Source organism: Micromys minutus, assembly GCF_963924665.1.
Source record: "Micromys minutus genome assembly, chromosome: 1".
Taxonomy (NCBI): Eukaryota; Metazoa; Chordata; class Mammalia; order Rodentia; family Muridae; genus Micromys; species Micromys minutus.
Window position 1 is genome coordinate 74,031,658 of NC_137969.1, and position 13,648 is coordinate 74,045,305.

The 13,648-nt window shown below is 46.3% G+C and overlaps 1 protein-coding gene across 2 annotated transcripts in view; it reads right to left on the minus strand.

The window, feature by feature from the left end:
• Positions 1-6,185: 6,185 nt before the first annotated feature.
• Positions 6,186-13,648, minus strand: part of RXRG (retinoid X receptor gamma) — a 39,820-nt gene continuing 32,357 nt past the window's right edge. For both annotated transcript variants that reach the window (XM_080938791.1, XM_080938792.1), the window contains 4 exons: positions 13,499-13,631; positions 12,109-12,200; positions 10,897-11,002; positions 6,186-6,684 (listed from right to left, as the gene is read on the minus strand). In XM_080938791.1, the coding sequence (XP_080794917.1) occupies positions 6,537-6,684; positions 10,897-11,002; positions 12,109-12,200; positions 13,499-13,631 (479 nt within the window). In that variant the 3' untranslated portion in view covers positions 6,186-6,536. The remainder of the gene's footprint in view (positions 6,685-10,896; positions 11,003-12,108; positions 12,201-13,498; positions 13,632-13,648) is intronic.

The following is a 13,648-nucleotide window of genomic DNA, read 5'->3' on the forward strand; positions in this document are numbered from 1 at the left end:
TGGGGAAAGGTTTTCAGGTGACAATCATCACTGCAAAGCTTTAGGCAAGGCTACATAGAAACCCTCTTGCACTTGTGTGAGGTACCTTTGCCCCTGCGAAGCAGCTGTTAACTTTACCATAAGAATGGGTTCTTATTCACAGTGCTCAGAGTATGAGCCTAGGGAGGAAGGATTTGTAATCAGCATAAAGATGGGTTCTATCAACAGAGGATGCAAAGTACCCGGGACCTCAGTCCTAAGAAAGGGTTCTACTCACTGGGAGACAAAGCTCCCAGTTAAGACAACATCCATGCCAGCCTACCAGGTGAATGGGTGTCAGTCATTTTTTCCCTTGAAGAAAAAAGCCTACCATGTCGAACAGTTCTGATTTTTCTAGCGTTTTCTGTAAACTGTGCCTCTTACACATAGACTATGAAGTAGAAAAGGTTTCATTTGATATCTCACTTCAGCTTCCTAACCAGCTCTATTACCTCCCTTCTCTCTGCCTGTTGACAATACCTAGGGAGAGGTTCAAAGCAGCTCATTTCTGTCACTGAAATGTCCAATCTCATCCAGAGCTTGTAGTCCATCCATTTGTTGATCTCAGACTTTCATTACCATTGTTTCTTTTTAGGTCTTTCCTTTGTCCACTGGAGAACTTGTAAGAGCCAAATTGAATCTTTTCTATTTGAGGCTCCCATGAATGAGAAAAGAGATTGGGAATCGATGCAAAAGCAAGAGGTTTGTTCATCCAGTGCACTGGGGTAGCCTACATCCAGAAAAGAGGAGACCTTTAAACCTATTGGTTAGTGAGCGTATGCATCAGGACCCTAACTGGGACTCTCTAGAGGGTCAGATGGCTATCAGTCAGCACATTCTGCAGTTTTTCAAGAATGTTCCTGCTTCTCCCAAGAACTTTGGCTAGAGAACTTGAACTAGCCTTGACCTGAGACAGTAGAATTAAGTCTGACAAAAGCCCCTAGGGTCATTCAAACTGACTGAGAAAGTGAACTATAGTCATTTCCTGCAGTTAAGATAAAATGCTCTGAGTAGACCAACTCTAAGGAGAAGGGTTTATTTGGCTCTGTTTTATGTTGTAGCCCATCATTGTGAGGAAATCCAGATAGAAACCTGACACAGCTGGTCACATGGCAGTCAAGAGCAGAGAGAATAAATGTATGCATGTCTACTATTCAGCTCAGGACCTAGGGAATGGTACTGCCCACAGTAGGCTACATCTTTCCACACAATTAACATAATAAAGACAATCTCCTCCACAGACAGGCCAATGGATCGATTTGATCTAGCCAATCCCTACTGAGACTCTTTCCAGGTGATTTTGATGAGACAGGCTGAGTCTATGACAGGCTGCAAATTGGCAGTTCAGGAGATTAGGCCTAAGAACTCAGGCTTTAGGCAGCTAATCAGAAACTGCCCCACCACCTAAAGTAAAAACAATGAATCAGCAGTTTCTAGCCAGTCCCCACTTCCATTAATAGAATATCTTTTGAGATAGAGTAAGACAAAGCCCACCTACCCCAGAATTGCCCTAATGTGCTTTATTTAAGTCAGGCCTGCAAGCTTACTTGGTTTTCTCTCTATCTTGGTAATTGGAGACCCCAGAATGCTGGACTTCTGCAGAATAAAACACTCTTTGTGTTTACCTACTAATTGAATCCGGGTGTCATTCTTGAGCAAATCATGGACCCATACATTTGGGGGCTTGTCTGGGATTTGCTGGAGACCCCACCCACCCACCCAAATAGTGGACTGTACACACACACACACACACACACACACACACACACCATCATTTCTTTCAAGGCCTGGTTGTATTTTGTCTTGTCCATACCTGTGTTTCTGTTTCAGGTTTAATTCCATTTTGGGTTTAATCTGGAGGCCAAGAGGGACAAAGCAGTCAACCAGCCAGAGGCAACAGAAGACGCTCCCAACACCCTACCAGAAGCAGAAGAACTTGCTAGTTCTCATTTGGATTCTGAACTGGCTATGGGTCTATGGCCCAATCAAGCTTAGGGAGGAAAACCATTTGAGACAGCCTTCTGGTTTTATTTTCTGGGGAATTTTTTTTTCTTTACAAATTTTTCTTTAAGACTCTGGTCTATTTGTTTGTCCCAAAAAATCTATCTTTTGCAGGAATTAATGGACCACCTATAAAGTAGGATGGCCTAAGGAGGGGACTTTCCATCTCCCCATCATTGACAGGGTGAAGGTTTAGTTTATAGGGCCTGGGGCCACCCAGACCAAGTTCTATAGGCCTTGCTGCTCCCCATCCTTCTTCCTCTAAAGGAAGGTCAGCCTCAGCTCCCTGGCTTGCTCCCCTTTCTGCTACCAAGGAGGATCTCTGTCCCCCTCCTTATATTCCTGCTCCTGCCACCACTGCCTCTGCCACTGTTCAGCCAGCACAGGCAGAGGGAGGAGCAGCCTCTGACTCCCCTGACTCTAACTGGAATCTAACTTTCACTTGGACCAGTACCGCCCAAAGGACCAACTATTATGTCCTTACCCCTCCAGGCTTTAGGGCCCCCAGATGCTCAGGGGAGACAGTTCAGGACATGTGTATCATTTGCTAATAATGATCTTTACAATTGGAAGTTGCAGAACTCCCCATTTTTAGAAAGACTATCAGCTCTGGAGGGTCTTCTAGATTCAATTGAGCTGACTCACCTGCCTACCTGGGACTAGTATCAGCAACTACTCCAGGTCCTCTTCATGACAAAGGAGAGAGGATCATGGGAGCCACCTAAAAATTGGTTCTGGGAGCAAAAGGGGTGCCCACTCAAGTTAAGGCTGAGATCAACGCAGCCTTTCCTTTGACTCGACTCTGCTGGGATCTTAACACTGCTGACGGTAAGGAAAGGCTCCAGGTCCACTACCAGATTCTGATGGGGACCTTGAAGAGGCTGTCAGATGGTTCACAAATTTATCTAAGTTGTGCTAGGTGATACAGTGGGAAAAAGGAAAGCCCCGGGGAATATCTAGAAAGACTTTTAAAAGCCTATAGGACCTATTCTGCTTTTGACCCAGAAGTCAGTGAGCACCAGTCAGCCATGAACAAGGCTTCTGTTAACCTAACTACCCCCGATAGTCATTGGAAGCTTTGAATGGCTTTGCAGCCTGCCTCTAGCACTCAAAAGTCAGCCTTTATTTGCCTTTGAATGGCAAGACTTGGAGAGAAGTTTCAAGGGACAGCTGACTTGGACACACCTGCCTCAAGGATTCAAGAACTCACCCAGGAGTTGCACTACACACGGAGGACTTGGATGAGTACTGGTGTGCACACCCACAGATAACTGTGCTCCAGTGCGCATTGTGGGGCCCCGGACTTGGTGACATGCCTGCTACAGAAGCTGGATCAACTTGGCTACCAGGTGGCTGCTAAGAAAGCCCAGCTTTATCAACTTGAGGTCACCTATCGGAGTTCATATATTCAAAAGGAGCAGCCAAGGCATGCTGTCAAATGCCCTGGAAGCAAACCATCCTTAGCACCCCAGTTTCATCAGCCTGAAGTCAAATAAGGAAATTTCTGGTATCTTCCAGACTTTGGGTGCCAGGGTTCACTGAGATAGCCAAAGCATTATATGAGGCTACCAGGGGCCAAGAGGACAAAATAGAATGGACCCCTGAGATGGATGTGACTTTTAAAACTCTAGGAAGAACCTTACTGGAGGTGCCAGACTCGGCCTTCTCAGACATTCACACACCTTTCCACCTGTATGTGCATCAGAGAAAGAAGATAGCAGAGGAGGTGCTGACCCAAAGTTTGGGATCATGGAAAAGACCTGTGGCTTATTATCTAAGAAGCAGAGCCGGTGGCCCAAGGACGGCCAGCGTGCCTTCAGGTTCTAGCTGCCACTGCCCTGCTAGTCAAGGATGCTGAAAAAATAACCATGGGGCAGATATTTGTTATCACCCCCCCCATTGAGGGGACCCTCAAGAATCCACCCAGCCAGTGGCCATTCAACACAGCGCTGGTGCCCTTTCAGGCTCTACTTTTGAATCCCCCTCACATAAGATATAAACAATCTTAAACCCAGCCACCCTGCTACCTGACCCATCCTCAGACATGAGTGAAATTGCTCTATAGTTCTGGGGCACATCCAGAACATCAGGCCAGACTTGACTGACAGATGCGGAACGTATCTACTTCCTGGATAGGAGAAGCTTCATCCAGAACAGAACCACTTATGCAGGGATGGAGGTAATAAACGTGAACTCTATTATTTGGGCAACTGCTTTGCTGCTGAGAACTTCAACACAGAAAGCTGAACTAAAGGCTCTAACCTAGGCTTCAAAACTAGCAAAAGGAGCCATAGCCAACATCTACACTGACAGCAGATGAGATTACTGACTGCCGAAGGAAAAACCATCAAAAATAAGGAAGGAATACTTGCTTTATTGGAGGCACCATGGCTTCCTCTCAAAGTGGCCATAATTCATTGCCCCAGGCAGCAGAAAGGGACATCGGAAATATACCAAGGGTACAGGCTAGCTGATAGAGCCAAAGGTGTGCGGGGGTGGGGGGGTGGAGGGGCGGGGGACATCCAAGCTTCTGCTGCCAATATCCTACAGAATACATTCTCCCCCAGAGAATGCTTGGTGGGCTTGTACCTCGGCGCTTACTCCATGCATTCATGGCCTGGTTGTAAACTTGACTGAGGATTTTTGTATTCTAATACAGCTTGTACCTAGAGTGACTTATTACTCTGGGAAGATGCCTTTAACCAGCTAGCACCTCCAAACAATTGGGTGAAAAGAATATTCATTTCTCCTGTGTTACTAGGTTCTTCTTGATATAGGGCTGGCCAGAGCTGCTAGTGTAGGGGCCTCAGCCCTCATACTCTAAGGCAAAAACTACAAGGCCCTGTGGATGGCAATAGATGCAGATATACAGGAGATGGAAATCCACCAGAGCCCTGCAGGATTCCCTATCCTTTCTAGCAGAAGTGGTCTTATAGAAGAGGCCTAGACTTGCCGCCCCTCCAGCAAGGCCGACTCTATGGAGCCTAAGGAGAGAAACGGTGTTTCTATGTTGACCACTCAGGGGTGGTCAAAGAATCTATGACCTTATTCAGAAAGAGACTACAAGGCAGACCCTACTGATGTTAGCTTTGACTTGTGGTCCCTGCATAATCAATGCTTTAGTTAGGTATACTGAAGAGGGAAATGAGACAGGCTGAATCCATGACAGGCTTCAAAATGGCAATTCAGGAGATTAGACCTAAAACCCCAGGCTTCAGGTAGCTGGTCAGAAAGTACCCTGCCATCAGAAACTGCCCCACTACCTGACCCAATGTAAAAACAATGGGTCAGCAGTTTCTATCCAGTCCCCAGTCCTCACTCCCCTTAATAAAATGTTCTTAGAAATAGGGTAAGACAAAGCCCACCTACCCCAGAATCCCCATAATGTGCTTTATTTAAATCAGGCCAGCGAGCTCACTTGGTTGTTTTTCTGTCTTGGTAATGGGAGGCCCCAGCACACTGGACTTCTGCAAAATAAAAGACTTTTTATGTTTACCTAGTATTTGAGTCTGGGGACCATTACAACTCTAGACAGTGTCAAGTTGGTATCATTCATCACTTTAAACCATCCACCACAGAAGGTTAACAAGAAACTTTCTAAAGTGCATGGGCAGGTGATAACTGGTTCAGGAAGTCCCCGATAACAACAGAACCACTTGAATAATATTTGCAAAGTAGAGCCCTGTCTTTAGAGGCCTGAAGGATGATGCCAGTCTCTATGTTGATAATAGTCCAACCCCTTTTTAACATTTCTTGCTGTCTGCGGTGTGCATGAGGGTCTGAGTTCCTGCTGTTTAGTGAGTAGCTACCCAGGAAGGTCAGACCCTCTTATATAAGCAAGCATCCACTTAGAGAGTCATTATGTTCTCGAATTTGCCTTGGGATTGGTCCACTCTACCCCCAGTAGGAATAGAACCCTTCCCCCAGATAGTCCCCATTCTTTGGACATTTCCTTTTCCACCTCTGTGAATACAGTCTTGAGGAGACTCGAGACGAGAAGGAGAAGAACCAAAGTGGTTAACTCTGAAAGATTCTCGAGATGTCTCAAGCCCAGCTCAGCCTCTGACCTCAGCCATGGACCACAGAGCCCAGTGCTAGCCTATACCTGAGCCCCTGTCCCCTACATTCCAGAGAGCTCCCCAGCCTCACAATAACATACCACACACTTCAAGCAGTGCCAATATTATATTTATTATTTTCTTTTCCATTTGTTTGCTTTCCATGGCAAGTGAAAAAATAATTTAAACCAATTATATGTACAGAGGCTTGGCTACTCTTCCCAAGAACTGTCAGAAAGACCTCAGCCCCTTAAATAGCAAAGAAGGATCACCTTTAACAGCCATACAAAACTCCACCTAGAAAAGTCTCATGTGTAGAAAGGGTGTGTTTATTACAAGCATCACATTTTGGGGACAGGAAGGGAGGTCAGAGTGGGAGATGGGACAGTGTGCAGGGTGGGGCTACACACACACCAGCCCAGGGGTCACCCTGGGTGGGGAAGCTGCAGCTGAGGAGGTTCAGGTAATCTGCAGTGGGGTCTCCAACATCTCCATGAGGAAGGTGTCAATGGGGGTGTCTCCAATGAGCTTGAAGAAGAAGAGGTGTTCCAGGCATTTCAAGCCAATGGAGCGCAGAGCAGGCAGGCGCAGCAGAAGCTTTGCAAACCTGTAGGGAAGCCAAGGGGCATTGTGACCAGGGAATGGCAAGAAGAGACATGTGCTGTCATTGGTGGAGAGTGATTCGTCTACACCAGGCTTCAGTACAAAAGCGTGGAAGCAGAGATGAAGGAGTTGAAGGATTGTAACCCAGGGGGCTTCTAGGAATGTCCAAAACCAGCTAGAGGGCTGGTTCAAGTTAAAAGAAGAATCAGCATGTTGGCAGTCTTGGATTTTATGACATGTTGCAGAATTGCCCTCAGCACCCCCCATCAATCATGGAACGCCTTGCCAGCAGTTTCCCTGCACTCCTCAGGGTCTGCCAAGAATAGTAGTGGGAGCCTTAGGACAGGGTGTGACACATGAGGTGTGCTGCGCTCAGGACAGCTATCCACACCAGAGGAATAAAAGACGGAGCCTGCCGTGCACCAGGCAGGGGCATAGACACCGATTTTCCTCTCAGTCTAGCTGGTCTCTTTACACTGTGTGACCTCGGTCTGCTTCTAATATCAAGCTTTCAATTTCAGTTAGCCAGTTACCACGAATTTCTGTGGCCAGCTCCCACCTCTGAGTTTAAGTTGGGATGAGGAAGGGAGAGAAGCCCGTCTGTTTTGGGAGAAAATGCATGTACACTCATACACACTGATCACACGACCTCATACACCCGAGACCCACAACATGTGCAGCTGCTATTACTCTCATACATGCGCAGTCTCTCCATCATTCTCGCGATTTGAGCATGGAATATCCCCAATAGGCTCCTATATATTTACACTGGTCTCCAGCTGGTGGCGCTGTTTGGAAAGGTTGTGGAAATCTGGTGAGCTAATGCCTCACTGGGTGAAATGAGCCCAAGCGCAGGACTTGGGGGTTTAAAGCCTTAAAGCCTAGCCTATCTTTCGTCTCTGCTTCCTGAGTTAGGTATGATGTCACCACCTGCCTCCTGCTCTTGCTACTAGGTTTTTCTGCCATGATCCACAGTATCCCTCAGGAACTGTAAGGCAAGATAAATCCTTTCTCCTCTAAGTTGCTTTTGTTAGAGTATTTTACTACAACAACAGAAAGACACCCCATGGGCTTGCATGCCTACCCTCAGTTATACATGCTTACTTACACACATATGTGTGTGCGCACACACGTTTTTGCACATGCACATTCACACTCAGGCTGCTATACATACACAATCCCGTGTGTATGTGTGTGTGTGTGTGTGTGTGTGTGTGTGTATGAACGCACGCATGCGCACACACGTGCAAACATCTTTACTCCCACATGTACACACTTTAACATTTGCCCACACTGTCTATAACGGAGTGCTCACTGCGAGTCTAGAGAAGGGAGAAATAGTCAGGGAAGAGTTTGTGTGTCATTTGTACAGCCTGTTAGGTCCCCTGATTTGAAGCATCCTTTGGTTTGCCTATGTGACTTCAATTTATGATTTCGAGAAAGTTTTGAATTGGAATGTCAGTGTCCCTTGGAAATGTGCATACTTCTATAATCATATCATATGATGTTTAAAAATACAGCACCAAGGCTGAAGAAATGCCTCTGTTAGGAGACTATTCATCATATAAGCATAAAGACTGGAGCAAAAGACGGGAGTGTTGCTGGGGCTAACTAGACAGCTAGCTGGCCCTACACACTCTGAGTTCCAGACCAGTAACCCCCTCTATCTATCTATCTATCTATCTATCTATCTATCTTTATCATACACATTCACACATGTATACACACACACACACTCATAGCTAGCACTTATGAAATTAACTTCTGACCTCTAAATGCACATGCATGCACACCAAGACACACAAATGCACCTATACCAGCATACACCCAAATAAGACAAAAATAATTTTAAACACACACACACACACACACACACACACACACAGAGAGAGAGAGAGAGAGAGAGAGAGAGAGACATTGGCACATGACTAAGAGCTTTCCCTTTAAAGTGCAAAGTTAGGCTGAGATTCTGGCACCTGTAAAGCTGTCAATGTTTTCCAGTCGCTCCACACATATACTGTTGGCACTGGGTTTGAGGACTGAGACCAGAGCTAAGAAAATGAACCCATGCATCAGAAGACTCTGTCATGGCATCCCTGGCTGGCATGTCAGGATCAAGATGGCCTTTCTAGGAGCTTACTGTGTGTGTGCAAGATGTGTGCAGGTCCTTTACCCTGCTTTCATTTCTGCTTCTAACTTTCTCAAAGAATTTGGGCCCTACAGGGTGTACTGTTAACTCCTATCCACAAAGTGGCAGCACTCCACCACTGTGAAAAATGCCCAGCTTGGGCAGTGCCAGCACGCAAGACCATCCTACACCAAGTTAGTGACCTGCCTAACTAAGACGAGCAATTCCCACCTCGTGCACCTGCTGAACCTCTTGTGAGCTCAGACAGAGAGATCACCCCTTGTCCAAGGTATGCTGGAGACAGAAGACACCGCCTCTGATACCTCCTGAAATTCGAACATAAGAATTGGCTTTTCTCCCCAGCATCTAGAGCAGGAGCTGGTTGAGATTCTGTGAGTCGAGATCCCTTTGGGGATCGAATATCAGATATTGGCATTATGATTCATAACAGTAGCAAAGTTACAGTTACAAAGTAGCAACAAAATACCTTTATGGAACTACATGGGCCACTGGAACCATACCCAAAAAGCTCACAGTGAGATTTTATTACCCGATTTTAACAAGTATTTCTCCTAAAGCAGTTGATGCTGTTGTAGTTTGGAAGAAAGAGAGTCAGGCTATTCTGGGATGTGCTTTTATCTTAATGATTAATAGAAATACCCAGTGTTAGTGCCACACTGTAAGAAGACAGCACAGAGTACAGAAGGGCAGGTCTGATGGTACCTGGGGGCTGAAAGCTTTGCTAGAAATTGCCCTGCTCAGAACTTCCTGTTACTGTGGTTTGACCAGGACTTATAATTGCCAAAGGCAGCGTCAGGTCACTTCCAATCACCAGGGCAGGCCCCTTTTGAACAGACTACTAGAACAGGCTACCAAATGGCCACTGAGTTCCACTGTTGCTTTTTCTTCTTTGACATTCCACAGCTGGCTAGACCACAGGACTAAGTTTTGTTTAATAAAAGTAAGAGGGTAGAGGACCTCTCAGGATCTGATCTACCCACTTGATTTTTTCACAACCTGTGACAAAATACCATTTCGTCTCTGCTGAACATTTGGTAAATATCAGTATATAATCAGGATAATCAGAAATTTGACTTCACAGAGGAGTAAGTCACTAGTGTGTGTCGGGAGTAGATATGCAATTAATCATAAGAGTGAAATTAATGTCTTAGGCAGTCTTCTACTTCATCTGCTGTCTATGGGGTGTGTTGATTTTGTCAGTTTGTAGAAAGGGTAAGTCCTTTGCCTACAATGCTTTGAAGGACAGTTTAACAGGTTTTGACCAAGCAGTAATACTATAGACAGATACCCGGGGACCTCTCAGCTTTCAAAGCCTGTCCTTTGTGCTCCATGAGAGTCACCATGGAGCAAGGACTGTGAGAGACCTGCTGCCACTCCATAGAGTCACGGGTCCTCGTCCTGCCTCCACCAGCAACCAGCTTTGTGATCTCCATTAAGTGACTTGTCCTTTCTGACTCTGTAACTTGTTGGAATAGAGATCACACTCCCATACCAATCTATTCATTTCCTTGTTCATCCAGCATTTAAGGATGTGTGTTCTGGCTTCCCTCCCCATCTGCAAGAAAACCCCAGGACCCTGTGTTTTCCTAAAACTGGAGATACGACCGAACCTGTACGTAGACAGACACAGACACGTACGTGTGCATATACACGTATAGACCAGTGGAAAACTAAACTTATAAGTCAGACACACAGTAAGAGATAAACAACAGAAACACAACACAACCATCATATCAACACACTGTCCTAAAAACTACTGAAAGGTCGTCGATTCACTTCTGGAATTTTCCGTTTCTGGAATGTTCCGTTTAATGTTGACGTTTTCAAACTATGTCTGACTGATGGCGACAAAACAGCAAAAGAGCAAACCCTCAGGCGGACTGGGCAAGGTGCTCGTCTACCTGTAGCCATTGCTGTAAGCACTAACAGCAGCACAGGGTGAGTGCCACCCTGGACAGACAGGACCTCACTGAGGCTTTAATCTCATGGTGCTGATGTCAGCCCAGTGAGAAGGTGCTCAGTCGGTGGGGGTGGGGAGTTGTGCTGCTCCTTCTTCATCTCTCTCACCTGCCTGGCTGTTCCGGATACTTCTGCTTGGTATAGGCCTCGAGGGTGGCATAAACCTTCTCTCGAAGTGTCTCCACCTCAGAGGGGTTGGACAAACCCTTGGCATCTGCAGAGAGCAATGGGTTTGATTTCTGGTTAATATCTCAGCAGGACACCCTCCTCCAGACAGTGCCATACTGGCCACCTCCCTTAGAGTTAAGAAAGACACATGGACCTCCTGCATGGGGACAACTGGGAAGTAAGCAGATCGGCCACCTGTGTCAGGCGGATGTCCTTTCTGTGTATAATTTTCCTAACAAACTCTTGGTCTGACGGATTTTAAATTGCTAATAGTGAAACAAACCCTCTGCTGACTGAAGGGGAGGTTAATTTTATCCAGGCCTGTCTCGAAAAGCAATATTCACATCCTCCCCGGATGCTTTCTGCACAGCAAACGGGGCTAAGTGTTGAGATGGAGCATGAAAGCGAAACCATGGCCTGTATCACAGCTACACCAAACTACAGAAGGCTGGACAAACACGGCCACGTTTGATGAAGCTGGCCACTTCCTCCTCTTAAAGTACTTTGCCCTGGACCTCCAAATGCCATTCCCTCCCCACTCCCCACATACTAGGCTCCTTTAACAGCTCTTTAGTCTTCCACCAGCCTGTGGGATTCCCCAGCTCTTTTTGCTGCCTTTGCTCACAAGTAATGTCCCCCACAGGTTCATGGCTGCCTCCCAATTCAGGCAGAGGAAGGCAGCTCTTACCTATGTATTTTTGGTCCTGGCTTCTCTTGGATGTCTACTGTCCACCCCCAAGTTTAATGTCCAAAGATAACACCTTGGCTATCACCCACTCACCCTTAGAACATGCTGCCCCTGGAGTTTTACCGATGCCAAGTGAATGGGAATTCCACATCTGCAATAGCTCAGGGGAATGAACCACTCCTGAGACATCTATGACTCCTGTCATTCTTCCATATCCTACATCCAGTTCACAAAAGATCTTGTCTCCCTCAGCAGACCCTAATGAAGCTCCACACCCAGTTAAAATACGTTCAGGGTGGCTCTGGACAAGAGAAGACTTCATACTCTGATGGGTGCTGGGCTCAGACTGCTCTGTCTCTGCTGAGCTTAGAGGTGGGGGAGGGGCAGAACAAATCAGAGCCCCAGAGGTCAACCTCGAGAGAGGGCTGACCCCCACGGAGTGGCTGGAGTTAAACAGACGTCACCTGGGTTAAACAGCACAATGGCCCGGAGGCATCCCAGCTCCGACTTATCCATCTGCATGTCTTTCATCTTGGACACCAACTCTGTAAGGACTCTGTTCACAGGAAGCAAGGACAGGGAAGGAGAAAAGGGCTGAGTTCGGGATCCTGGACCAACGAAATAAATTCCACCAGTACTTGTGATGGCCCTATTCAGGTTTTAGATCTGCTGTGGGTATTTAGGGTGAAGGAATGAAGACAATGAAGTCCCTCATCCTAACGATTACAGTGTAGAGGAAGAAATGGTGTGGACCGGACCAGCTACAGGGCTAAGTCAGCAGGTAACTGCCTCTGTGGCTCACCAGGGTGGAAGCAATGGCCTCTCAGCAGGGAGCAGAAAGGCATCTTGAATGAGATGGAATTAAGAGCTGCAGCAAGGGAAGCCAGCCCGGGGCACTGCATGCCAAGGTAAAAGGGCAAACATCTCCAGGAACCATGGAAGTGATTGAGTGTGTCATAGAAAAGAGCAAGGAAGATGTCAACCCATCTAAACGGAGCATGTATATCCCTCAAAAAAAGACTATGATAGAGCCTGGGTCCTGGAACTCGATAGAAAGACTTTCTAATTATCAGCAGCTCATTCCTTTAGTCCCAAGTCACTAATCTACTTATTACCTGAATTATTTTTATTTACTATATATCATATTTCATATTAGATGTATACTTTATATTACTACTTACTTCGTTTTTAAACATGCTTTATATAAATATACACTTTATATTATATTTAGATTTTATTTATTTTTTACATGTAAACTTTAGTATACTTAAGAAAATGAATTTCTGTCATGGTATTATTTTCTGACTGAGCTTGCTCCTGCTGTAGCAGAGAGATCTGGGGTTCAGAGAGAAAGAGTCCAAACCATTGTTAGCCCAAAATAATGAGCCTCTTAAAGACAGATCTTGACCCTTTCTCCATGCCGGCCCCATGATACACTGTCTGCTCCCACTGTAGCTTTTCTAGCTGGTGCCAGTGGTCCACTCATCTAGAAAGCATGAGGGTACCAGGTCCTTCTAAATGCCAGGCACTGATGCTGGCTTCTGACTTGCTCTGTTTTATTACCATCACCTTTGCCTAACGCCCTCTTCTGATCTCCAGATTTATATTCTTACGTGCTTAATCTTCTCTGGAAACTGGGCTCACACCTGTAATCCCAGTACTTGGGAGGCTGAAGCAGGAGGATTATCACAAGCTTGAGCCTAGCCAGAACTATAAAATGAGACATTTTGCTATAGTCATGTGCACCTGTTTGGGCTGCCTACTGCATATCGGAATTACACAGAGGGAGATGAGTGTGTACAATTGTGTGCATATGCACACAGGCATATCCTGGAAACAGAAGGGAATTACAACCTGTCAAAGATGGAGCCAACCCCCGCACTGTGAGCACTGCTCCTGTGGACGTGGAGGCCCGTGGCCAGCAGGATGCCATCCTGGACAGAAACCGAGCGGTGAGAGAAGGAGGCAATCAGCAATTCATTCCAGCCTGTGAGCACAGAGAGG